The following is a 25,875-nucleotide window of genomic DNA, read 5'->3' as shown; positions in this document are numbered from 1 at the left end:
AAATAGTACAATAGGCAAACATAAAAGTAAAATCTAATAATATTAAATGAATAATAATATATAGCAGCACTGTGTGAATAACACTTTATAAAACAAAATTATTTTTGTTAATTAAATTGTTATATACTAAAATAATATAACATAAGCAAATGTATATTTTATGTTAAAAATTCCTCTAAAATAACAAATATAATTTCAAATGTTAGTAAAAAATGTTTACATGCTTTATCAATTTTTGTGAACTTTCTAACAGCTGATATTTGTAATCTGTGTTTGAACACTAATAATCAGTGTTAGTGTTAGTAAATCTATATATTTTAAGCTTTTTGTATAAAATAAATAATTTAAACTTTTGTATTTAACAACCTTTAATTGTTTTCCTTTTACTGGCTTGATAGTCTTGAATGGCCTGTTTGTTATTTATTATGTTTTAAATCAAATTAATTCTTTTTTTTTCTTTCTTTTTTTTTGTGTGTGTGAATGCTTTATTATATATTTATTTATTTATTGTTATTATTTTCTATTTCTTTCTTTGTCACTTTTATTACTTATTGAATTTTGGTTTTGTTACTGTTTCTTTCTGATAAAATCTCAGTTTTGTAATTGTCTGAAATGAAAGAGATTTTTAAAAAAAAGAAAAAAAAGAAAACCTAACCTGGTTTAGTGATATCTTTTGGTGCATTTAACGCCGCCAAAATATACTGGACTTGAGTCTTCAAACATTTTCCCTAAATGTCACTGTGTGTCATCAAACATTAATATAGTTTAAGGTTATTAAAGTGCACCTGTGGAGTGCCACTATCATCACTAATAATGAGGATAACCAGTGGCATACCAGTGGACAATGAGTCTTTAAAGATTAATACACACCTCTAACAGAGAGATTAGAGAGTTGACCCTTTTACTAATTAAAGAAACATCTTCATGAGTGCCTCAATCAACAGATTCGATCGACTTTGTCAAAGCTTTGGTGTTAAGAGGAGCACAGGAGGGATTTAATTGGCCTCTTTGACTTTGCACAGTTAAAATAAAATGAGTTTACTCTAATTGGGTGAATGAGTATGAAAAGCTTGATGCTGCACTTGAGGAGCTGCAACATGAAGAAACTCTAAACTGCAATTCTACACACTTGTGACAAAACTATTTTTATTGTGAATTACACATGGAACTGGAATATTTTTCTTTGTTATGTGTACTAGCATCATTGCACGCATTCTAGGGGAGCAGTGGTGGCTCAAATGGTTAAGGATTCCAGCCCCAGTGCTGCCAAGCTACTACTGTTGGGCAATTGAGCAAGGCCCATAACCCTCCCTGCTCCAAGGGTGCTGAATACTAGCTGACCTGTGCTCCGACCCCAGACTCCTCAGTTGGGATATGCAAAGAAATAAATCTCCACTGTGCTGTAATGTACTGTATATGTGACAAAATAGAGTGTAAACACCTTGATTACATTTTTTCATTCATCTATCTATAGCAGGGTCCAACTGTGGCGTGTGTTTGAGACCGATGCCAATCTGGGATTTTCTTCTTCTTCTTTTTTTTTAATAAAAAGTAGATGTTAGTATTTAAAAATCCAAACTAACAACTGCACTGTCACTAGGTCAACAACAAAAAACAATCACACACATAATCAACTACATAATTTATTCACAATAACCACGCCCCAACACACACTGTGCTGTTACAGGAAAATAACCCATATGGTATTACACCGATTTTCCAATTTAAGCACATGACGATGTCATATAGAATTTACAACCAGCTAAAAGTATAAAATTAAATATAAGAACTAAGTCATAGTTTAAATTTTAATCCTTTTCAAGTTACATTTAACATCATGAAATCTCAATGAAACAAGTTTGTTCCTGTTCTTGCTGATGTTTAAACAGCTATAAACAGTCAATGTCTACCCAGCCTCTGTTTTTCTCTCTTTAAGTTAATATCACAGAAAAGTTTAATTATAGAGCTAATCACTCTACTGAGCAAGTCCTCTCTCCTGAAAATGCCATATGAAGTTGCAGCTATACCTCTAACTGAAGACTCCATTCATAAAGGTTAAATAAGTGTTTGTTTACAGACAACTTTACCAGAAGAAAATTTAATATTTGTTCCATAAAACATAGATTTTTCATTTTGTTCGTTCAGCATACAAGTTTGAGTTGTTAACTACACAGATAGTAAAAATGAATTATGAAAAGGGCTTAAAAATAGAAAAAAATGAAAAATAGAAGCATTTTCACACCACTACATGTCATTTACATTGACATTTCTACAAGTTCTATGCGCCTCCTGCAGTGCAGCACAAACCGCCATCTATATCAAAAATCACTTCAACGATAAGGAAGTTTGAAGTAAACAGAAATATCTATTCTTTTTTCAGTACATGGACATGTGTTGAAATTCCTCTCTGTTGTAAATCACACCTGTGGTACAGAGGTGGAAAGGATTCGGGTAAAAGAAACAAAGAAAAAACATCTAAATATTTGTTCATTGAATGTGTTGTTAGTGGTGAAAAGCAGCCAAACGTCTGGAGTAAACATGAGTTAAAATGTGAACAACAAACAAGGAACTATCTAACTTTATTTATAGAATTCAGTCTTATTGCTGATCTACTGCAAAATACACAATAATCACAAATGAGTGAAAATCATTTAATGCTACTACATATGTATATATATATATAGACACAAATACATAAACATAGACCCTGTTGCATTTGTTTTCCAAATTCAGCTTAAAGTTAATAATCATCATTTAATCATAGTTTGTATTTACATCCCTGATCGTAAACATCAATAATATATCTATTGCACTCTATCCATATTGAACATTCTAGACATATGACATATACACAGGTTTATATATAATGTGAATAAATGCTTCACTTCATATTATATAATGCCAGTGTTAGAAGAATTATTCTGCATGGAAATTCTTCCATGCATGCCCTGGTTTATGAAATTATTGCCCCTGATCTCTTACACACTCACTGACACACTCTTGTTTTCTAGCACCACAAGAGTTAAATCTGAATTGTGGCTATGGTTAATTAGACATTGCCCTGTGGTTCTCTCTGAGCTCAGTGTGCTTTGGAACGTGTGCTTCTTGTTATCGCTGTACAGAATAAATTACAGAACTGTTGACAAGCAATATGAGTTGATGTCTCCGCTGGTTCCCTGCACCTCACACATACAGACACACACTGCAGGTTGTCACTCACGGACAGCCTCCATTAGGCAGCGGTCTGTAGCATCGCTGCAGTCTGCCCTTTGCTTGCGCCGATGCCTCTGCTTTACTTGAGCCATTGTCTTTGTGTTGTTGTTCTTGTTGCGTAGCCTGCGCAGACGTGTGTGCAGGACCTTACGCAGTTTCTGCCGCGTGAACGCATACAGCAGTGGATGAAGCACCACTGTCCAGTAGGCAAGCACTAGAAAGCAGACCCTGAGGTGCTCCAGCCAATCAGAGGGACCGATGGCTAGATGTATGAGTGGTGTAATAGACAGAGGAGCCCAGCATAGCAGGAAAGAGAGGACAATGATGACAGACATGCGGAAGACACGTTTCTGTCTTTCCCTTCGGTCTCTGTGACGTCTTACAGCTCGGCGCAGAGCCAAGATTGCTGAAACTGAGGCCCCAACTCCAACACTTGGTGGAGGATGAGTAGTAGTGGGATTTAAGGGCATGGTGGATATTGTGGGACTAGGATTAAATGGCATGGCTGTGGTTGATTCAGTATGCTTGAGAGGTGTGGTTATGGTGGATATAGAGGGGCTGGGGTTTAGCGGTATAGTTATGGTGGATGGGGTGTAGTTTGGAGGTATAGGTGGGGAGGAAGGAGACGGGCTGGGTTTCGGAGATACAAATATGGTGGATATAGTTGGGTTAGGGTTTACAGGAAAGGATATGGTGGATGTAGGTGTGTTATTAACTTGATTCAGTGTAGGGTTTAGAGAAAAGGATAGAGTAGATGTAGCTGAGTGAGGGTTGGTATGGCTGGTTATGGTGGATATATTGGAGTTAGGGTTTAATGTTATAGCTATGGTGGATGTATTGGGGTTAGGGTTTAGATGGGTTGTTATGGTGGGTGTAGTTGAGTTAGGGTTCAGATGGGTGGTTATAGTGGATATAGTAGGATTAGGGATTAGTGGTATGGTTGGATTGACAGTGGAAGCATTTGGGTTAATGTTTAGAGGCATGATTATGGTTGACAGTGTAGGCATAGGATTCAAAGGCACAGCTCCAAATGATAAGCCTACAAAAGGTGCAGCTGCAGTGGCTGCAGTTGGGGTTAGACTTAGTGGAGTGTTTACTGATGGTGTGTTGGTCTCTGTGTTCATGGTCACTGTGGTAATGGTGTCTGAGGCCACAAGTGGTCCAGTAGATAGGGGAGGTGGAGAGACAGATACAGTCTTTGCCATTTTATCTGGTGACCGTGCAGACTTCTTACGACGCTGCCAGGGGCGCCGGACGAGTTGTGTGCTACCTTTTTGAGCTCTCGCTGGATGTCCGATGCGAATGCGCAGGGCCTGCAAGATGCGTAAGTAAGTAAACAACATTACGGCCAATGAGCACAGGAAGATGGGAGCCTGCAGAAAGAGGTGAGCTTGAAGAGTCCCTACTAGTTGAGAACACAACAAAGTGCTATTTGAGTAAACAGGTGCTCTATCTGTTGCCCCAGCACCGAGCCCTGCCTCTACAAATGGCAAGACTGGCAAGGTTAAAGACACCATCCACACTCCGAATAGCAAAAATGCCGCTCTCCGTGGCGTAAGCAGACGATTGGCTGGACGGACACTGATGTCATAGCGATCAAGACTAATGAGCAGCAGGTTGAGTGCCGTTCCTACACTGGCAAAGGTGGCTGCTGATTCATGTAGACAGCAGAGCAGGACATGATGAGGGCTAGATGCTCCACCCATAAGGAGGAGAATTGCAGTGATGGGCAGGCAAAGCAGACAGAGCAACAGATCAAGCGTGTGTAGGCTGAGTGTGACAGCATGGCTAACTGACTCAAGAAGGCTACAGTGGCCACAGTACAACACCAACACTGTCAGGTTCCCGCCAACACCTAGCAGAAACTCCAAAAGCAGCACAGCACTCACTGTGGCCCGGAAGCCGAGCCACGCCTCCTCTGTCTCAACAAGCCCCGCCACCACACCATCGCTTGACTGTAGGAGTGTGAGTGTGGGGCCCTCGGAAAAGCTGCCATCTGTCTCCATGGAAACAATCATGCACTGTCACACACATTGCCAGCCACACCTATCTGTCATGCTCCACCCACTCATATAATTGAGTGATTGACAAGCCTGAGAAAAAGAGAGAAAAAAATAATAACTATAATAACATGATTCACATCAATTCCGGTCTTACATAGTGTGACATTGTTGTTAATAAAGCTTTTCGTGCGTGAATGTTATAGCACGTGACTTTTCAAAAGTCAGGAACAAAAATTAACTTCGGTACAGTGATAAATGTCACAGCTCAGTTATTTGTATCAGATAATTAAATATGAACCAAAGACAAAGTGAATATTGTATTGCAGTAAAACACTGTTGTATTTCATGTAAAAATAAAAGAATAAAAAATAAAAGGTTTCAAAAGGAAAAAAGTTTTCACATTAAATAATTAAGTTATTTAATAATAAAATAATTTGTCATAAAGTTTTTGCATCATTTCTGAATACAATGGCGATTATGTGCCTGCTGTCAAGTAGATATCCATTGAGTTAATTAATATTTTTTATGATCTCAATCTTTTTGTTCTTGTCAGTTCAGTAACTATGTGCATGAATCGATCTCAGGTAACAGTAGCATTCAGTTCTGTCAGTAGCAATGAGATATTGATTTGGCAGTAAGATATAAATCTTTGTAGAATAAAAAGAGCAATCATGCATGACCTGTTCATGACAATGACAGCTGCTTTGTCCAGCCTCTATTCTGACATTGACATAACTCACCTGCTTGTTCTGTATTATGGCATCGACTTAATTCACCTGCTTGTTTAAGAGGCATGCATGCTTTGCAATAAAATTATTAAATTGCATATTATTTACATTAACCAAACTGAAATAATACCATCGTACTATGACAGTAAGAAATTTTATGCTATGAAATATCAGAGCTATAACAGTAAAAAATGACAGTAGGTGTCCTGAGAGTTGAAATCAGCTTGAATTGTGTTAGGTTGGGTTTAAAATCACATCGGTACACGCCACCATTCCAAAACGACTCCTTAATCAAATAAATAAATAAATAAGTTTGACTGGGGGCTGATCCCATTTCTATGATGGCTGTTACTATGGCAACTGGTCTGCAGGTTTAACTGTGCAATCGAAAGAAATGTTAAAAAAAAGTATAAAAAAATAAAAAAAGTAAAAATGAGCCCATCTGCAGGTCCCTGTGTGAGAAGGGATCAGGTCTGGAAAAAAAAAACCAATACAACACGAGTTTATTTGGCAAAAATGGAACCAGATTCAAACTTGTGTAGTTTTTAAAAATATCTCTAATGTACAGTATATACAGTTTACACGGCAATGCGAAAATGATTCACAGATGGAAAATTATGATTGATGGCTGTAACACATGTCAGACTGAGATAAAATGGGCAGGAGCTAGAGAGAGGCAGAAGGTGCAGTAGAATGCTGAGTTGTAAATTCACAGGAGGCATATGTTTACATCTCCAACGCTCCATCCATCATCTTTTCTCTCCTTTCTCCAAATTACTATTTGGCACATCTCATGCCTTTCTCATCACTTCTGCATTCAAAAGTTAAAGCTACAGGATGCAGGATTTAGGATTTTTCACTCTTTCTGGAAGTTTGTGGTTATCACATTTTAGATAATACTAAGTAGTACTGTAGGTCTAAAACTTATGACATGTGTGAAGTTTAACCCCTGTAACCTCACTTTATTTAAGCCTAAACCTGGGGTATGGTCATGTTTTTGACCTATCTGAGCTTGCACACACATTTACCCCCAAACCCCCTGACACAGTGCTGTGAAGTACTATTAGAGGCTTGTCATGGTGACTCACAGCAGCAGAGAAACGTCAGATAATTCTGATAATAGCATGCATCATTACATTATACACTATTTCCCACTCATTCAATAACCATGTTTTTTTTACTTAAAAATTCCTACTCACTGTAGCATCAGATCAGAGATTGTGGACTAGACAAAACAGGATATCCAACTACAGTAACTATCTACAGTACATGAAAAAAAAATTTTTTTAATCACCTCAGGAAGAAATTCTTAGTTATTAGCACATTTTTTTAGAAAAAGGACTAAAATGTATATGATGTCACATTTAAATGATGTCACACGTTGTCAGATTTTCATTCATTAATTCCCACGTCTTTAGTAAGCACTTTATCCTGGTTAAAGTTCTGAAGCCTATTCAGGGAACACTGGGTGTAAGCTGGGAATACACCCAAGATGGGGCAAACCCAGCCACCCACCCACCCCCCAGCCAGTCCTCCAGCCAGCATGTTTTTGAGTAAAGGGACCTGCAGAAAACCCACATGGACATGTGGAGAACATGTAAAGAACCTGAACAGAGTCAGTAACATAAGGTGTGAGGTGCATCCACAGCTGATTTCAGTCCACTAAATTTCCTGTAAACAGTGGTTGGCTTTGACAATTCTCATTTTTGTAACATAATATTATTTTCATTTCATTGCATCATTACCAGATAATGAAACTCGTGTGATGGAAATGAGCATAAATGGAGCAGGTCGAGGAGCATAAAAGTTTAAGAAACACCTCTGAACGTACAGCATTTTATTCCCTTCTCTGCATTAGATTACATAACGTATGCACATGCATAATGTTGATGATGGTGATGATGATGGTGGTGATGATGATAATGATATATGGCACAATTATGAGTGTACTTTGGATAGTTGCAATAAATTATACGCAAAATAAAACAAAATGGGTACATTAATACAAGCTATTAAAACCGTGGCAAAAAAATGCCAATCATAACAGCAGCATAGTGGCACTCTGTTACGGGACACTAGAATAAAATACACATCGATTCACAGACTATAGTTATATATAAGGGTTTTAAAAGAACACAAAAAACTATGAATCCGTATCTTCAATTTTCGTGCTTTTTCCAATTTGGCAGCTCCACAGGCAGCATGAGGTTGTAACACAGCCGGTAAACGGATCGCGCTGGTGTTGTTTGCTTGCACAACCGAGTGCTCGCCACAGATGGAGCGCAACGCGTCAAGCTTCACGCGCTATTTTCATCATAGTTCGCCATAACGATACAATTGCGAATGTGCCTAAAACATATCTCTATAAAGAATGATGCCCTAGCGATGGTTGTAACTCACCTCGTCCCGCGTGCAGGAGTCGCGGAGTCACGCGCCGGGATTCCTCCCCCTCCCGCTGCTAGGCTACATGGCACTGCGGCGCGCCGCGCTCCTCCTCGCGCCACTCTGCGCTCTGGCCATCCGCGCGCGTGACGTGACCGTCATGATCTCGCGCATCACACAGTCGAGTACATCAGCGGGGATCTTACGGCACCGGAGGCATGCGCGCGCGTGCGTCTGTGCTTACGCGTGCTCCTATTAATTAATTAAATAATCTATTGTTAAACTCCATCCTTAACCGTTGCAACCAGATAATCAGATAGTTTGTTGTCATTTGGATGCGCACCACACACACACACACACACACACACACACACACACACACACACACACACACACACACACACACACACACACACACACACTAATTAGCGCAAATTTAATGCATGCATGCTACTTTTAAATAATAATAGTCGTGGCATGAGATGGCACAAAACAATAGATGTCACAAATAAATCCCAGCATCACTCTATAAACACTGGGTGAGATCCCAGCCTAATGAGCCTTTTGTGAAGGTGGGAGAAAACCAGAAAACCTGGAGGAAACCCACATTGGCACAGGTTCTGGTTATTTTACACCTGAAAAAAGATTGTGTTGTATAAATAAGACAGCACAGCAACTACAGTGATATCACACCACACCTCACAGAGAGGTCCAATTTCACTCCCTAACTAAGCAAATTGTGAAGGTTGATGGAATAGCAAATAGCAAGAACTTCAGGTGTGGGAAAGTTTACCTGTACTTCATTTGGCTGATGATTTTATCCTAAGTGACTCACAACTGAGTGACTTAAGCGGTTGAGGGTTAAAACAATCACTCGTGGGACTAACAGTATTTGCTTGTTGATGCTGGGATTTGACCAGATCAAGTTTGACCAGATCAGATAAATTTGCTATGGCAGTTTAATCAAATATCTGTGACCAGTTGGACAAAATGAAACTGAATGTCACTGCAATTAGAAAAGGGGGCATGGTGGCTTAGTGGTTAGCGTGTTCGCCTCACACCTCCAGGGTTGGGGGTTCGATTCCCACCTAAGCCTTGTTTGTGTGGAGTTTGCATGTTCTCCCCGTGCCTCGGGGGTTTCCTCCCCCGGTCCAAAGACATGCATGGTAGGTTGATTGGCATCTCTGGAAAATTGTCCATAGTGTGAATGAGAGTGTGTGTGTGTGCCCTGCGATGGGTTGGCACTCCATCCAGGGTGGATCCTGCTTTGATGCCCAATGGCGCCTGAGATAGGCACAGGCTCCCCGTGACCCAAGTAGTTCGGATAAGCGGTAGAAAATGAATGTAATTAGAAAAGAAAATAAATATTTTAACTTCAGAAAAAAGTCAGAAAGTCTATTCAGAGTTAAGTTTATAAGAGTAAGAACCAGGTTCCTGATTCATAGATTCGTAGACAGACATGCCATTCAAGCGAGGTAAGGCACTGGATTTTTGCCCCATGTGCACTGGATATTTAAGCATAGACATTAATTATATGTGCTTTTGTTATGGATTTTTGGTTCGATTTTCTAATGGTTTTTACTTGTGTGCTGTTCAGTCCTTGATTTTGTTTGACAGTTAAAGCCTTGTTTCTGTTCCTCACCATGTCTGAGGTAACCACAGGATGGAGTTAAGTTTGAAAATTGTTGAAGTATTCCTTTAACTTACTGCCCTACATTTCCCAGACAATTCTCACATGCAGTTCAAAGTAATTTTAATACAATAGAAAAACCTCAGACATCTACAGTGACTCAGTACTAAGATATAATGATTTTCACAATTAGAATCATCTAGCAGAATTTCACAATCTCTATCAGCAAATGTAACAGTGTGGCAGAAAACTCAAGTGGGGATTGAAATGAAAAAAAAATAAAAAATAAACACTGAGAGCGAGAGAGTGAAATGAGTGAGGCAGGAAATACTAAATACTAAATATCTGAATATATATGAGACATTACGAATGTAAAAATGGTTCCTGAGTGACAGATCTGAGGTGTTGGCCTAATTACTCTCAATGTATTGCAATGAGATGTGGCTAAGTGATTTGTAACACAGCCAAAAGGCAGAGAGAAAAATGCACACACACACACACACACACACACACACACACACACACACACACACACACAAACAGAGAGAGAGAGAGAGAGAGAGAGAGAGAGAGAGAGAGAGAGAGAGAGAGAGAGAGAGAGAGAGAGAGAGAGAGAGAGAGAGAGAGAGAGAGAGAGAGAGAATGCATTTTGGAAACAGATTTTTAAGATTACAAAAACTGTAAGTGATGAAACTGCAAATAAATATTATACAATTTGTTGGAGCATCCCAGTTCGATAGGATCCAGTAGAATATTACTAACTATAACACAGTGCTCGATTGTTATTGGTCAGAAGTTGTTCATTCATTTCTATAACAGCAGCTCAAACAGTAGCTCAGTAGCCAATTGATAAATTTTTCAACTGTTTTTGAACAAAAAGTCTATCTATCTATCTATCTATCTATCTATCTATCTATCTATCTATCTATCTATCTATCTATCTATCTATCTATCTATCTATCTATCTATCTATCTATCTGTCTATCTGTCTGTCTGTCTGTCTGTCTGTCTGTCTGTCTGTCCACATGGACTTGTGTAGCAAACATAGAAGACATTTATTTAACATTTATGAAAGGGATTGTTCAGTGTCAGGGGTTTATAACAGTCTTCACTAGACAGAGGGGTTTGTTTAACAAGACAAGCTGCGTTTTTATTCTATTAACCTTGAGATACAATAACGAAAGGCTGCTGAGGGAATGACTATAACATAAACGAGAGCAGGGATGTTCTCACACTAAATATAAAGTGACGTGACGTGACGTGACATACGGCCAAGTACGGTGACCCATACTCAGAATTTGTTCTCTGCATTTAACCCATCCAAAGTGCACACACAGCAGTGAACACACACACACCGTGAACACACACCCGGAGCAGTGGGCAGCCCACTTTATGCTGCGGCGCCCGGGGAGCAGTTGAGGGGTTTTTGGTGCCTTGCTCAAGGGCACCTCAGTCGTGGCCGGCCCGAGACTCGAACCCACAACCTTTGGGTTACAAATATAACTATAAATAGATTAAAACATTAAAAAAAAGTTTCACAAATTTCTGTGGTATAAGAGGGATAAAGCACATAAAGATGTACTGTTAAAGGAAATAACACACCAAGAAGTAATTAATTCATTACTTAACAAAACAACAGATTTCAGTCCATTACGTCAATGCATATACCTAATAAAAGCTTTATTATGCTCTTTATAACCTGTTCTAAGTTTACAGTATGCTCGCTCTATGAACAGACCGAAAGATCTTAAGAACCAAATTAAAACGCATTACTCAGTTCAGACAAACTGAAAATTTTAATCATTTTTACCACATACAAAATGACATAATCAAGTACAATCCATGTTATAAATATGTCTGAAAAATAGCACCATTTGTCTTTATTAGTTTTTAAAGCAAAGTGAACATGCAATTCAAGAAACATTTGTGGGGGGAAAAAAATACAGTTCTATATTTACAGTTACAGCTTCTCTATACACCAGAGACTGACTGTGTACTAAAAATAGCAGCTGCAAATATGGCAGTGATTCTGCACATGTAAGCAGACGTATCATCACTTCTGTAATGTCATTGCAACTAGAGATTCACAAACATTTTTAGTCAATACCCAGCCCACGCTGATAAAACAATACCACCAGCACTTTTTAAAACAAGCTAATGCAGAATGTATTATTATAAAGCAGGTGATGGATTTGATTCACTGGCAGAAACCTGCTGCAGTCTGCGTGTACTACAGGTCCTGTGTCTTTTAGCACCATAGTAAAAACAGGAGCAAAAACTGAACGGAAACACAGCATTCATTAAGGGGAAAATTCGATCTGTATAATCATAATGTCTGGACTATGGAGTCAATAATGCAAGATGTACAAATTATCCATACTGAAAGAAAAATATTAACACGTTTAGCAAATGACTAAAATTTCTATACACAAGTATAGAATATTTTATCATCATTTTTATGCATATTTTCCAACTAAAAGCTGTAGAGACTTGAATGCTTACTGGATTTAATCATATCAGGTGATGTGTATTTATGTAATGAGGGAGAGTGTGGCCTAAAGAGATCAACACCCTACTGTATATCAAGGTGAGCATGATTATTAGGCAGCTTCATTTCCTTAGGCTAAATGGGGCAAAAAACTCTGAAAAGTCCAAAAAAAAAAAAAAAAAAAAAAACCAATAATAATAATAATAATAATAATAATAATAATAATAATAATAATAATAATAATAATAATAAGAAGAAGAAGAAGAAGAAGAAGAAGAAGAAGAAGAAGAAATGCAGCACTAAGCTAAGAGTTTTGGGGTGTGATCACAGAACCATGAATTGTTTTGTTGCAAATTGTCAACAAGTTCGCAAAAAACGTGATGGGGGGGAAAAAGATGCAAATTAACTGCTAATTAACTAATTAAATTAATTTGAGAAGAATTAAACGTGAAGCTAGTAGGAACTTCGTTATCCTCCAGTGCTGTCATACTCTAGAACTACAACCTATCTGGAATGCCCAGAAGTATAAGGTGTTCAGTGCACAAAGACATGAACAAGTTAAAGAAGGCTGAAACCCGACCACCACTGAACAAGACACTGAAACTGAAATGTCAAGACTGGGCCAAGAAATATCTGAGGACAGGTTTTATGGACGGATGAGATGAGAGAGACGGTATCTTGACGGTATTCTCACTTTAACAGATGAAAATAAACAAGTGAGGTGGAAAATGTTATTTTTTTTAATTTAGTTGCATAATAATTCTGCACAATTGTAGTTGCCCAATAAATCTGCACACATAGAATATCTCTTATGAAAGCCAAAACCCCAGTTTAACTTCCTAAAATATTCAGGTTTGAGGTTTATCCACAATCATGGAATGACTAAGAGCATTGTAGAATCGGATTTTTTCTGAAATTCGGAAAGTCTGGTTTGTGAGTAGAAGTCACCAGCTAGTTGTTCTGTAAAATTTCTGGCACTAAACACTATCTAGCGATTTATATCTAGCTAACAAACTCGAATGGCGGTAACCTTTAACATACTTTTTTTTTAATCAAACATGGTGCAATAGTAAAACGGAGGAAGATTTAGATTCACTTTTGAAAGCAGTTAGAATAATTTTTTTTCATGGACTTCAGTGATGTTGTGCTTTATACATCTACATGTATGTGGATATTATTGAAAATGTACATTAAAAAAAGAACATTGAAATAACTATTTGAAAATGGTCCTTTGTGCAGAAGAGAAGGAAAATTTCAGAATAAAAGTAGGTTTTGTAGTATTGTGGATAAAATATGTAAATCTGCCCAAACTCTTTATGCTCTTAGTTCAGTTGGTATTGCCAACGCCATGGACTCAGGAGCAGTATCGCAAATGTTTTACGTACAAGCGTGTAATAATAAAACAAAATGAAATTTAATTGTAAAAATGATATACGGAGTGGTAGAGCCATGTATCAAATATAAAGATATATATTTTCCCTAAATATCTGCAAATCTCTAATTTTATAAAAAAAAAAAAGTTGGCAAAATTTTTGTGATTTTGTGTGGAGGGGAGAACAAACGTCAAGAGAGAAAAAAAACACATTCAAAAATATACATATATCTGTTTGGGAAATATTAAATTATTCATGAATGAAATGTAATGGATATGTTGGAACATGGTAAATTAAATAAATAAAAAAAAAGATAAAAAAGCAGAAATGGATTATAAAGAATAATAAAAACAACCAAAGATAGTTTAGGATGTGATGAGATCCATCAGATGTGCAGGGTGAGAACTGTGAACACTGGTGCTGTGCTGGAGACCATGTGTATGTGATGTGTGTGTGTGTGTGTGTGTGTGTGTGTGTGTGTGTGTGTGTGTGTGTGTGTGTGTGTGTGTGTGTGTGTGTGTGTGTGTGTGTGTGTGTGCGCGCGTGTGTGTGTGTGTCTGTATGTGTGGTCCTGTCATTACCGTCCAATGTTCGGCTTCAGAGCATCTAGAACACATAAGCACAAAAAATTCTCAATGAGTGTGAGAATGAAACCATATCTGGATAGAGTACATGGTGTGTGTGTGTGTGTGTGTGTGTGTGTGTGTGTGTGTGTGTGTGTGTGTGTGTGTGTGTGTGTGTGTACCTCTGCTCTGTTGTAGGCAGTGTTCTTCGCACTCCTCTTTATGTGTGTAACGGTTAGCATTTCCGCCACAGCCGCTATAGATGAAGGGTCTGCACTCGCCCACCTGAGCATTAAAGTACCAGCGCAAAGTGTATCTGGAGCATCCGCCTTCATCCAGCACCAAGGCACACGGATCTAACACACAAACAAACACACACACAATCAAAATAATAAATGAACAGATGAACAGTTCAATATGACTGACCTTTAATAAAAAAACATTCCATCTATGTTTGAGCAGATTTTTCCGTGTTCGTTCTCAGTAACACTAACACACGTGATGTTGAATAGATGTAGAATTTAAAACATATAATAGCTCTCGAAATTTCTTTGTCGTAACTCAGAGCCGGACTCCAAGCCGACACATCACAGGGTGTCCTCTTCTCGTAGGCCTTTTGGTTACTAAAGACTGTTTTAGTTAGACTTAGCTGTTAACTCTATAATTACTACAAAAAATACTGAGAAAACTCCTCAGACCTGGATGAGAATGAGCAAACTTCTTTATTATGGTCAATCAGCCAACAATCTTTTAAGAGAAATTGCCAAATTGAAAGTAACAAATGAAAACCCCCAAAAAGAGCATGTCATGCAAAAATCAATCAAGAAAAACAAGAACTCTCGTGACGTTCTTGCAAAAATAAAAACACCCACCTTCACCCACACACACACACACCACACACGCACACACACACACACGCACACACAGACGCGCGCGCCAGAAGAATTTGACACACACACCTTCACCCCCAATCTTCTCAATATATACCCTGGCGCTCCTAGCCTCCTCTTTGGTTCCCAGTATTTCTTGGAGTCCCAGGTGGCATATCACCTTATTTATCGACATCACCTCCTATGTTTTCTAAATACACTGACCTAATTTCCCCTTATTTCCCATCACCTTTTCCCCATATGCCCATTTATGGATTTTCCTCCCCTTAGTTCTCAGGGCCTAGGTCTGTGAACCAATGTCTTTTTCATTCTACATAACAAGTTATCGCTATGAGCTAAGGTCTGAGAACCATGGTCTTCTTCATTTTCCTTAACAATTTATGAGCTAAGGACTGGGAACCATGGTCTTTTCCATTCTACATAACAAGTTATCGCTATGAGCTAAGGTCTGGGAACCAAGGTTTTTTCCATTCTAATACTAATTATTTCTACTAAGATTTTTTACAACATCTTGGCTCGACTTTTTTGATCATTACAGATTCAGTTAACGGCTGAAATGAAAGCTGGATCCTTATGACAGTGAGGTGTAGGTTAGAGCCGAGATTACACTCAGTAAAGTAACACTGATAATGTGGATCATTTTCAAACATAACAAGCGGTTAAGATAAACGATTACGCAATATGAGCGCTGGATAAAATCAGCAGGACGAAACTTTAAATAATGGACTTTGTTGCACATGTTAATGTCATTTTTGAATCTTTTATGATTCTAAAGGCAACTGTCTGTACAATAGGGTGAACTCATTATTCCTGCTCTGTTCATGATGAAATGTGATGCAGAGGATTTTTTTTCCTGCTCCTGATTCAGAAATAGTTCATCCCTAGAAATTGTGCAGTGAAACAATAATAAAAAAAAAAACAAGAAAACATGAATACATTTTTAATCTCCTTTTCAAAATGCAAATGGAATGAATGCAAAATATGTTACGGCTCACGATCCAGAAATGTTTGTGTAAAAATGCATTAAATAAAAAAACTAAACAATAATTAATAATAATAATATCATTAAAATATTATAATGTTACGAAATCTTAGATTTATCTCATTCTAATTCAATTCAGACATGCTCACAAAGCAGCTTTATAAAAAAAAAATCAAGATTATTCAAGTTTTTGTTTAAATGAATCCAAACCAGAGGCAGCTGTGGAAAGAAAAGACTTTGAGTCCTTAAGATGATAGGAGAAAGAAAAACTGAGAGGAACCAGACTCACTATGACTCATAAATCATTTCTCATCTGTGGCTGTATACTAAGTCAAGTAAGTGTTTTAGAAGGAACTCGAGTGTCAGCGTTTCTGTTATTAAACTGAAGTTTTTAACTGAGACTTGATTGAACTGTTCTTAGCAAACTGCTGTCTCAAAGCTGTCCGCAGTAAACACACTGTGTTCTGTATGATATCCAAGCAGAACCGTTGAGTGTCCTAATTAAAACTGATGAGTGCTACCTCTTTCCCCGAGAGCCTGGTGCTTATCATAACACCCTGTATCCACACACACTCCACTTTCTCCAGTGACGGGTGTGATTATGTCTTAGTACTGTTTTCACTGGTATACCTAATAAATATATTTAACTGATATAAGCGTCTTATGTTACACAGATAGAGTTTCACATTATGTATATGCAGAGGCTGGAGGTGTGAGATTTATTTGTGGAGTTTATTAAACAGCAAGGCAGAGCAATCTAAATCATAATCAGAGAAACAAGGACGTGAAACAGGCAGCAGGTAATAAAACACAACCGACAGCCCGCGATGCAAACAAATCCAATGCCAGGAGCTTGTACAGTACCTTGACAGACTACCAGAGGGGAAGCTGGCAGGTGTTTTCTCATCTCCCACCTGTGCCACACCCTTTCCTATTGTTTTCCTGCCACCATCTCACCTACTTCCTGTTTACCTTGATGTATTGCTTTATAGAAGACTGTCTTGTTGTCTTTGTAAATGCGAGTCATTATTGTGCGTGAGCCGTTAGGTCAGACATTATTATATATGGGTTTTTGTGCCTTAGTTATGTTTTGTTTCTGTCATGTTTAATGTAAATTTTGGTAGGTTTTATTATGTTTATAAAGCAGTGCACACACTCAATCTTGTAAGTGGGTCTGTTTTGCTACTGCACAAGCCAACGGAGGCATCCGTCCGCAAGCATTACATCCGAAATACACAAAATCCGAAAAATATGTGATCAGAAACAAAAGAACTCGCTGTAGCGTACACCAACATAAAATCTTCTGATCCTCTGATACAAGAAAAAACAATCGTTTCCAAAACCAATCTCTTTTCAGTCCTACTCCTCTCCTAGCCTGCTGTCTAGATTCGATTCGATTTCTTATTCTCATAAGAAGGTTATACTTCATCTGTTTATATTTTTTCACTTAATGTTTGTGGAAAGTCCAGAAATCAGTTTAGTTCCTGTTAGTTCCTTTCGAGCAGGTCATTCCCTCAGCAGCCCCTCTCTCTTCTTTCTCTGTCCTCTCTTCTGAAAACTTCAGATTACAACTTTACCAATTACGGCTTGGTGTCTTCAGTCGGTTTTGCTACCATTGTTGGTGTCATTGTTCTTGTTATTGCTGACATAATTTTAGTTTTTTTTCTTTTTCTCCTTGTTTTTCTTTTGTACTATTTCAGAAAAAGGCTAAGTAAAGGAAGAGCTAAAGTAAGTCCAAGGCTCAATAATGAGTAATGATAGAGGAGTGAAGAAGAAGAAGAGATAGATAGATAGATAGATAGATAGATAGATAGATAGATAGATAGATAGATAGATAGATAGATAGATAGATAGATAGATAGATAGATAGATAGATAGATAGATAGATAGATAGATAGACACTTTATTTATCCAAATCTAAAATTCACAATAAAAATAGAATACTATGATTTTAGAAGGCTTCAGTTCCCACAAACCATTAAAATGCTAAATTATGTATAATATACAATTGTGTGTTATTAAATAATCATATAATAATAATAATAATTTAAACATCAAAGGTCAGGTCTTACCTTCACCTTTAACCTCTCTTTTCTCTCTCACTGCAAATATAAAAAAAATAATATTGTGTTATTCTATGTGTGTATGGGGCTCACTGTGAAATGTACATCATATATATGTCATGTAAATATTTTATTATATCTTTTCATGTGAATCTGTGCTACAATGTAAAGTAGTGTGTACAGCTTGTATAAAAGTGTAAATTTGCTGTCCACTCAAAATAACTCAACACACAGCCATTAATGTCTAAACCACTGGCCACAAAAGTGAGTACATCCCTAAGTGAAAATGTCCAAATTGGGCCCAATTAGCCATTTTCTCTCCCCAGTGTCATGTGACTTGTTAGTGTTACAAGGTCTCAGGTGTAAAGGGGGAGCAGGTGTGTTAAATTTGGTGTGATCGCTCTCACACTCTCATACTGGTAACTGGTAGTTCAACATGGCACCTCATGGCAAAGAACTCTCTGAGGATCTGAAAAAAATCATTTTTGCTCTACATAAATTTGGCATAGGCTATAAGAAGATTGCCAAGGCCCTAAAACTGTAAACATGGTGGACAAGACCATTTAGCGATTCAACAGTTCTACTCAGAATAGGCCTCGTCATGGTCCACCAAAGAAGTTGAGTACACGTGATCAGCGTCATATCCAGAGGTTGCGGAAATAGACATATGAATGCTGCCAGCATTGCTGAGGTTGAAGGGGTGGGGGGTCACCCTGTCAGTGCTCTGACATACTGTACTGAAACAGAGCAGGATCCCCTCCCTTCGGAGACTGGCCTGCATGGCAGTATTCCATAATGATAATGACCCCAAACACACCTCCAAGATGACCACTGCCTTGCTAAGGAGGTGATGGACTGGCCAAGCCTGTCTCCAGACCTAAACCCTACTGAGCATCTGTGGGACATCCTCAAACAGAAGGTGGTGGAGCACAAGGTCTCTAACCTCTACCAGCTCCGTGAAGTCTTCATGGAGGAGTGGAAGAGGACTCCAGTGGCAAACTGTGATGCTCTGGTAAACTCCATGCCCAAGAGGGTTAAGGCAGTGCTGGAAAATAATGGTGTATTCACCACACAGGGGTGTACTCACTTTTGTGGCTAGCGATTTAGACATTAATGGCTGTGTGTTGAGTTATTTTGAAGGGTCAGCAAATTTACACTGTTATGCAAGCTGTACACGCACTTTACAAGAGTCATCTCTTTAGTGTTCTCACATGAAAAGATATAATAAAATATGTACAAAAATGTGATGGGAGTACATATATATGAGTCCTAAAGCATTAAACTGTTATAATCCCCCAAACATCCAAAGAAATTTTCAGATAGGCTCTAACTAATTTTACCCAAGTTTTGACCAAGTTTCAATTTTACAACTGACAAATGCGACACGAAAAAATTGTACAAATATTTTGCGCAGCAGGCAATCATATCAGCATATATGGTATGATACATTGGGCCTTGCTGCCTTGCCTCAAGTCTTGCTAGTGATCGATCGAGTCAGTTGTAGCAACTTGGAGGTTGGTGTCAGAGCACAGGGGCAGCTACAGTATGATACAGCTCCCCTGAAGCAGTGAGGGTTACTTTAATTTGTTAATAATTTAATATTTGCATAAATTGTGAAACATTTGTCTAATGCAATCTAATAGAGGGTTTGTTCAGTAAATAATAACATCAACCCAGACACTGGGTTGTTGATCGGAGGATCAGGGATCAAGACCCAGCACTGCCAAGCTGCCGGGTCTTGATCCCTGATCCTCCGATCAACAACCCAGTGTCTAAACCACTTGACCACCACTAGGTAGCTTTAGAAATTTCCACAGTTGATAACATTTCTATAGCAGATATTATTATTTACTGAACAAACCTTCTATTAGATTGCATTAGACAAATGTTTCACAATTTATGCAAATATTAAATTATTAACAAATTAAAGTAACCTACCCCATAATGATCACCATTCTTTACGACTCTTAGGTAGGCTAGGTCATGGTTTGACTTGTGATATTTTCTAGTTATGTTGCAGTCATGGAAAAGCATCTCCTTGGTAACTTGGGGACAAGCTGGAGTTATTTATTTCAGTAGAAAGGTAACAGCATCACACCTTGGCTATGATTGACAGAGGGCATAATGTCAAGAATTTCCTCCATGGGCTCATCGTAGCTCTCTATAGAGTAAGCATCCTCATAATCTGGGTCATTTGTGTTTACCACAACATGTAGCTCACGACCTGAAACACACACACACACACACACACACACCAAAATGCACACAAGAAAAGCATGCAAAGTGAGTCACAAAGAGCTGTTCCCTGTCAACAGAAAATATCTAACCTAAAAGAAACCTTTTGACCAAAATGAATCAAACTTACACATTTTTTAAATGCAATACACAAAAGGCTTCTGTAGATTTACTCTACACACAAAACCCTTTTAGTTTTTATTCATTTCTCCAGTCTCAAATTGACTGGTTCTCTCTCTCTGCTTCTCTCTCTCTCTCACTTTCTCCCTCTCCTTCTCTCTCACACTCTCTCTCTCTCTCTCTCTCTGCCACCCCCCCACCACCACCACACACACACACACAAACACACACACATGAGTTGGATACGGATTAGGATAAAAGTGTTAGAGAGTTCCTTTAATGAGAGGAGATTAAAGGTGAGGTGACAGATGAGAGGATAAAGTTAATTAATATTTCACAGAACATTACTATAATTACAGAAAGCACTTTAAAGTCGTCATTGTAAAAGCTCAATGGCATTAAAACATATGCTTTATGAAGCAAATAATTAAGAAAGACTTCCTGAGTTATTGTGACTTTGGTTCTAATAAATATCTTTATAGCTTTTGTGCAAATCTAAAGAAATGTACAAAAAGAAAAGAGTAAACAAAAAAAACTCATGAAAAATCACCCACATTTGCATATTCGTGACACATACGAATTTTACAAAGAAAACAAACAAACGACAACAACAACAACAAAAAAAAACAGTGTACTTAACATCTCATTGTAGTGACTTGGCCCTTTTACGGTCTTCATAATGTAAATGTGGAAAGACTGAAGCATTCATACTCTTATACCTCAGCGCTGTCCAATTCTCAATTCTGATTGGTCAGTAACAGTGATCGGTAACAGAGACAAGTCTTCAGAAGAGAGGAGTTCATGTTGTACTAAATTTGTTTTGTGGTCATTAAGCAACATTAAATGAAACTATAAACAGATAAAAAGTGTAAACTTATTAAACATATGGTGTGTATTTCTAAAATCATGAAAAAGTTGTAATCTTCAGAAGAACTCGGAGGTGTAGGAGGAATAAAACACTCCAGGACATGCCACTGGAGGAAAATAATAAACCCTGGGGTGTTTAACCCATCACACCACCCCACTGTTTATTATATTACAATAACATTAATAACATCTTCGCAACCAAACCGGATTTGATTTTATTAGTTTTTGTGGAGTTATTGAAATGCATTATGTTTAAAACTACACAACAAAAAACAGGAAAGTAAACAGGATAAATGGAGAGATGGGCAACACACTCACCTGCCTCCTCATCCCCTTGGACTAGTGAGTGCTCAGAAGATACTGAAGAGCGAGCTCGGAAAGACTGCACCGCTGACCGAGCCTGAATTTCTCCAACACCTGACAAAATGGCCACAAAAATATTAAATAAACAGGAAACACACACACACACACACACACACACACACACACACACACACACACACACACACACACACTCCAAGTTTGTATCCCATGCACCTAAATGCTACATTAAATCTGCAGATAGCATTACAACAACATTACAACACATTTAAGACATCAGAAATTCTATCTGATTCATGACACGTGTTTATTTATAGCCATGAGAAGTTTCAACCCTGAATTGCTAATGGTTTGTGTGTAGATAAAACAGTTAGCAAATAAATAAGGAAACACAAGCAAAGAGAATAGCGAAATTCTGCATTAGATTTGTAATTGAGTGCTAGAGGAGCGAATGCACAGTGTAGAGGTGTAAGAGCTAGTGGAAGTGCAGGGTTATTTTTAGTTAGGGATTAGTTAGTTAAGTGTTGACGGAAGAGATTAGTCAGTTTTTAAAGATAGTGACCGGTTCTGCTGCTCAGATTGAGGTTGAGGTTCATTCTGCCACTAAGACAAAATCAGTTTCTGGGGTTCTGGAAATGGATCTCTGGAAAAGTGTCGGTCATAAACTTTTTGTAAGTTGCAGGAGGGAATATAAAGCTCAAGGAGAGTGCTGAGATAAGGGGAGATGCTCTGGTCTCAAACAGGGGTCCTTGCTAGGGTTGGATGGAAGGGATTTGGTAGCTTAGTAGTTAAGGCATTGGGTTACCAATAAAAAAGGTTGCGAGTTTGACTCCCAGGTCCACCAAGCTACCACTGCTGGGCCCCTGAGCAAGGCCTGTAACCCTCAATTGCTCCATTGTTACAAATGTAAGTCATTCTGGATAAAGGTGTCTGCCAAATACTATAAATGGAAGGGATGAGAGGCTTAGCCCATTGAGACTCACCAACAGTTACATTATTATCTTCTAATGAATGAATGAATGAATGAATGAATGAATGATGTCTGTCCAATGGTCGTATAATGACAACAGTGTCAGCTGCTCAAAGGAATAGGTTGAGAGAGAATACTGTTCTGATTAACAGCTTGTAACATACTGTAAGTAAGAAAACTGCGCATAGCGGAATGAACTGTAAAATAAACGGACAGACGGGCTTCTTTTACTGTTAATCTTGTACTTTATTTGTGGTGTAAAATGTTTCCAGTCTTCAAAAGGCCAGAAGCTGTGTATCTGAGGGTCTTAACCCTGAAGTCCCACTCTCACAAAGCCCCCGGTTGTTGGACTCAGCCCGGACTTTGGCCACGTGCTTTTGTTTATGTTTTGTGTCACGTGTCTGCCTTCACTTGTCTCTTCCTCCCCGCCTCTGCAAACTTGTTCCTCATGTGTCTAATTGTGATTAGCATTTAGTCGAGTAGAATCCTCTGTTGTTGCCTGATGTTGTCTGGTCTTGTCTCTAGACTTGTCTCTAGTCTGTGTCCTTGTTTCATGTTTTTTTTTTAAGTTATTAAATCCTGTTTATTTTACGCTATCCTGCATTTGGGTCTATTTTTATCCCCGTGCCGCTGACACCGGTCACAAACCTAAGCATCAAAGCCATGAATATGATGTGGTGATGATGGAGATGATGAAGTGACACTTTGGTCCTTTTTGTGCTGTTTAAAAACAAAGCATGCTGTGAAATGAGTGAATCATCTGAAGGGGTTTGATGGAGCTGGCTGAGAAAGCAAATTACATTAGTCCAGTTTTGACATAACAAGAGTTTGGATTTACTAAACACTGTCTCTGGATATATCCCTGCTGAAATGTATTCAGAACTTCACAGCTGCCAAATTCACCATCATCCAACATATTGACTATGAGGACAGACTGTTCACTTACTATCTCATCACAGATCTCAGACAAGAGTGTATTTATAAACTGTTTCCACTATTTATATCGCCAACACACACACACACATGCACACAAAAAGAATTTTTTATGCTTTACATAATTCATTGACCGATGAATAATGAATAAATAAACAAAGCTTTGTAGTGTTATTGCTTGATTGGCATAATTTGTTAAAGGTTTTGTGATGAACTAGTTCATTCATTATTTACATTCTTCTATATAAACTCTACCACCTTTTGAGAAATAATGCTATATGGCGTAATGCATTTTCATACATAATTACAGTTTTTTTTAAACGCATTGGAATATGAGAGTTTGTAATGAGAGTACAGCTATGACCTTCACAGAAAGTTTTAGTGAGATCAATTAGACACATGTGGCAGGGTTTAGTTTCAGTTCGACTCTCCCAAGAGGAGCTTAGAGATCTGAACTAGCTGCTGCTATCGAGAACAGAGAGAACATGCTAAAACCTTATTTGCATATTGTTTTCTCCTATGACTTTTTTTTTCCCCATAATTATTCTTTGGAAATGTTTCCTCTGGCATTCAGGGCATTATAGAGTATTAGATTCACGGGTGTTCCTTTAATACCAGTCATATAGAACTGGTAAAATACGTGTAAATATGTTTGTATGTTAAGCTTTAATTAGTGGAAAAATGAAAAATAATAAAATGGTGAAGTCTTTATTTTTTTCGTCTGAGTTTAACTCGTGTTTTGAATTGCTGTTTCATATTTTTTCGGGTTAGATACACCTACATTTTTTTCATTAATGTCTCTAAATCCATTAAAAGGGTAAAACTACAAGTCACATTTACGCTACAATTTTCTTCTTACTGACTTCCATTCGTAGGCATGAAAACACAGGAAACCGTAAACTGCGTGGAAGTTTTACTTTTAACCGTTCTCCAAAAATTGAAGTTTGGTGAACTCTGGCCTATGAATTTGTATCATGTGATGAAAAGGTTTAACCGACTGAAGAAAAATGGTTAAGATGTCAGACTTCTGATTAGAAGTGCAGGGCCCCTGAGCAAGGCCCTTAACCCTCAGCTGCTCAGTTGTATAAAATGGAAAACTTTGGTTTTGTTAGGTCTCTATACAAAGTGTTTATAGAACACAGCAGGTATGCAGATAAAATAAAATAAAATAAAATAATCCAGTATACTGGAATCATTCCAAACAAATATTATTATTCTTAATTATTATTATTATTATTATTATTATTATTATTATTATTATTATTATTATTATTATTATTACTTTATTTATTTATTTATTTATTTATTTATTTATTTATTTATTTATTTATTTATTTTTACAGTTTTTTTTAATGATCCGCCGATACACTGTTTCATCTCTAAGAATGTAAATCATGTTTAAAAAGGTCAGGTCAGATTTTCTAAAATGAAATATAGTCATTAAAGCATGCAGTAATGATCCTGTGATCCATGAGGGTTTGGGTGCGCAGTGTCACTACATAACCTTTTCAATGCTGAGCTAGGTGCTAAAGTGAATTCTAAAAAAGGTTAATGGCGGCCATGTTGTGCTTTAAGGTCACTTACCTCCACAGGCTTCAAAAAAGGAACAAAAAAAAGAGAGGAAAAAAAAAGTTAGAGTATGATATATTTATTGTCTTTAAAAGATGATTATTATAAAGCACATTATAAGGAAGGCATTTTTGGAAGTGCCGTGTAGCGAAATAATCACTCACCACAGTGCTGACTCATCTCAGACCGAACATACGCTCGGATTTCTTCCTCCTACACAGAACATGACACGGACTAATATGAAAAAAATGTATGAAGAAAATATATTATATCTGTAGTGAGGCAGACGTATACAATAGCTGGTGGTGGAGTTCGGGTTTTATGACCAGATGCTAATGCTGCTAACAGCTTCAAGCTGTATTTCCCATTACAGTTCTTAAAGCTTCTGAGCTCAGACACATCAAAGTGACTTCTGCTTAAGTGCAGGATGTTTACTGGAGAAAAAAATAGAGTAACTGTTTATATTGTGTGCATGTTTTCGACTGAACGTCTTTGTCATGTCTCACTCCACATTGGTGTTGATATGAAGCTCATATGAAAGTCGG

General features: G+C 37.8%; 2 protein-coding genes across 3 annotated transcripts in view; both read right to left on the bottom strand.

The window, feature by feature from the left end:
• Nucleotides 1-1,632: 1,632 nt before the first annotated feature.
• Nucleotides 1,633-8,537, bottom strand: LOC113640731 (G-protein coupled receptor 22). Its single transcript, XM_027143357.2, has 2 exons — nucleotides 8,345-8,537; nucleotides 1,633-5,306 (listed from the first exon to the last, which is right to left on the bottom strand). Exon 2 carries the CDS (start codon nucleotides 5,229-5,231, stop codon nucleotides 3,213-3,215), a length of 2,019 nt encoding a protein of 672 aa, XP_026999158.2. The 5' UTR covers nucleotides 5,232-5,306; nucleotides 8,345-8,537; the 3' UTR covers nucleotides 1,633-3,212.
• Nucleotides 8,538-11,810: 3,273 nt separating this feature from the next.
• Nucleotides 11,811-25,875, bottom strand: part of col7a1 (collagen, type VII, alpha 1) — a 117,233-nt gene continuing 103,168 nt past the window's right edge. The window contains exons 115-122 of one of the 2 annotated variants that reach the window (XM_047813646.1): nucleotides 25,495-25,543; nucleotides 25,346-25,354; nucleotides 21,856-21,954; nucleotides 20,414-20,539; nucleotides 18,325-18,354; nucleotides 14,563-14,736; nucleotides 14,399-14,423; nucleotides 11,811-13,137 (exon numbers count right to left, since the gene is read on the bottom strand). In XM_047813646.1, the coding sequence (XP_047669602.1) occupies nucleotides 13,056-13,137; nucleotides 14,399-14,423; nucleotides 14,563-14,736; nucleotides 18,325-18,354; nucleotides 20,414-20,539; nucleotides 21,856-21,954; nucleotides 25,346-25,354; nucleotides 25,495-25,543 (594 nt within the window). In that variant the 3' untranslated portion in view covers nucleotides 11,811-13,055. Of the gene's footprint in view, nucleotides 13,138-14,398; nucleotides 14,424-14,562; nucleotides 14,737-18,324; nucleotides 18,355-20,413; nucleotides 21,453-21,855; nucleotides 21,955-25,345; nucleotides 25,355-25,494; nucleotides 25,544-25,875 lie in introns of those variants that run through there. The other variant, XM_047813647.1, reaches the window with a different exon arrangement.

This window comes from Tachysurus fulvidraco, chromosome 5, assembly GCF_022655615.1.
Source record: "Tachysurus fulvidraco isolate hzauxx_2018 chromosome 5, HZAU_PFXX_2.0, whole genome shotgun sequence".
NCBI classification, from domain to species: domain Eukaryota; kingdom Metazoa; phylum Chordata; class Actinopteri; order Siluriformes; family Bagridae; genus Tachysurus; species Tachysurus fulvidraco.
This window is presented reverse-complemented; position numbering and strand designations above follow the sequence as displayed.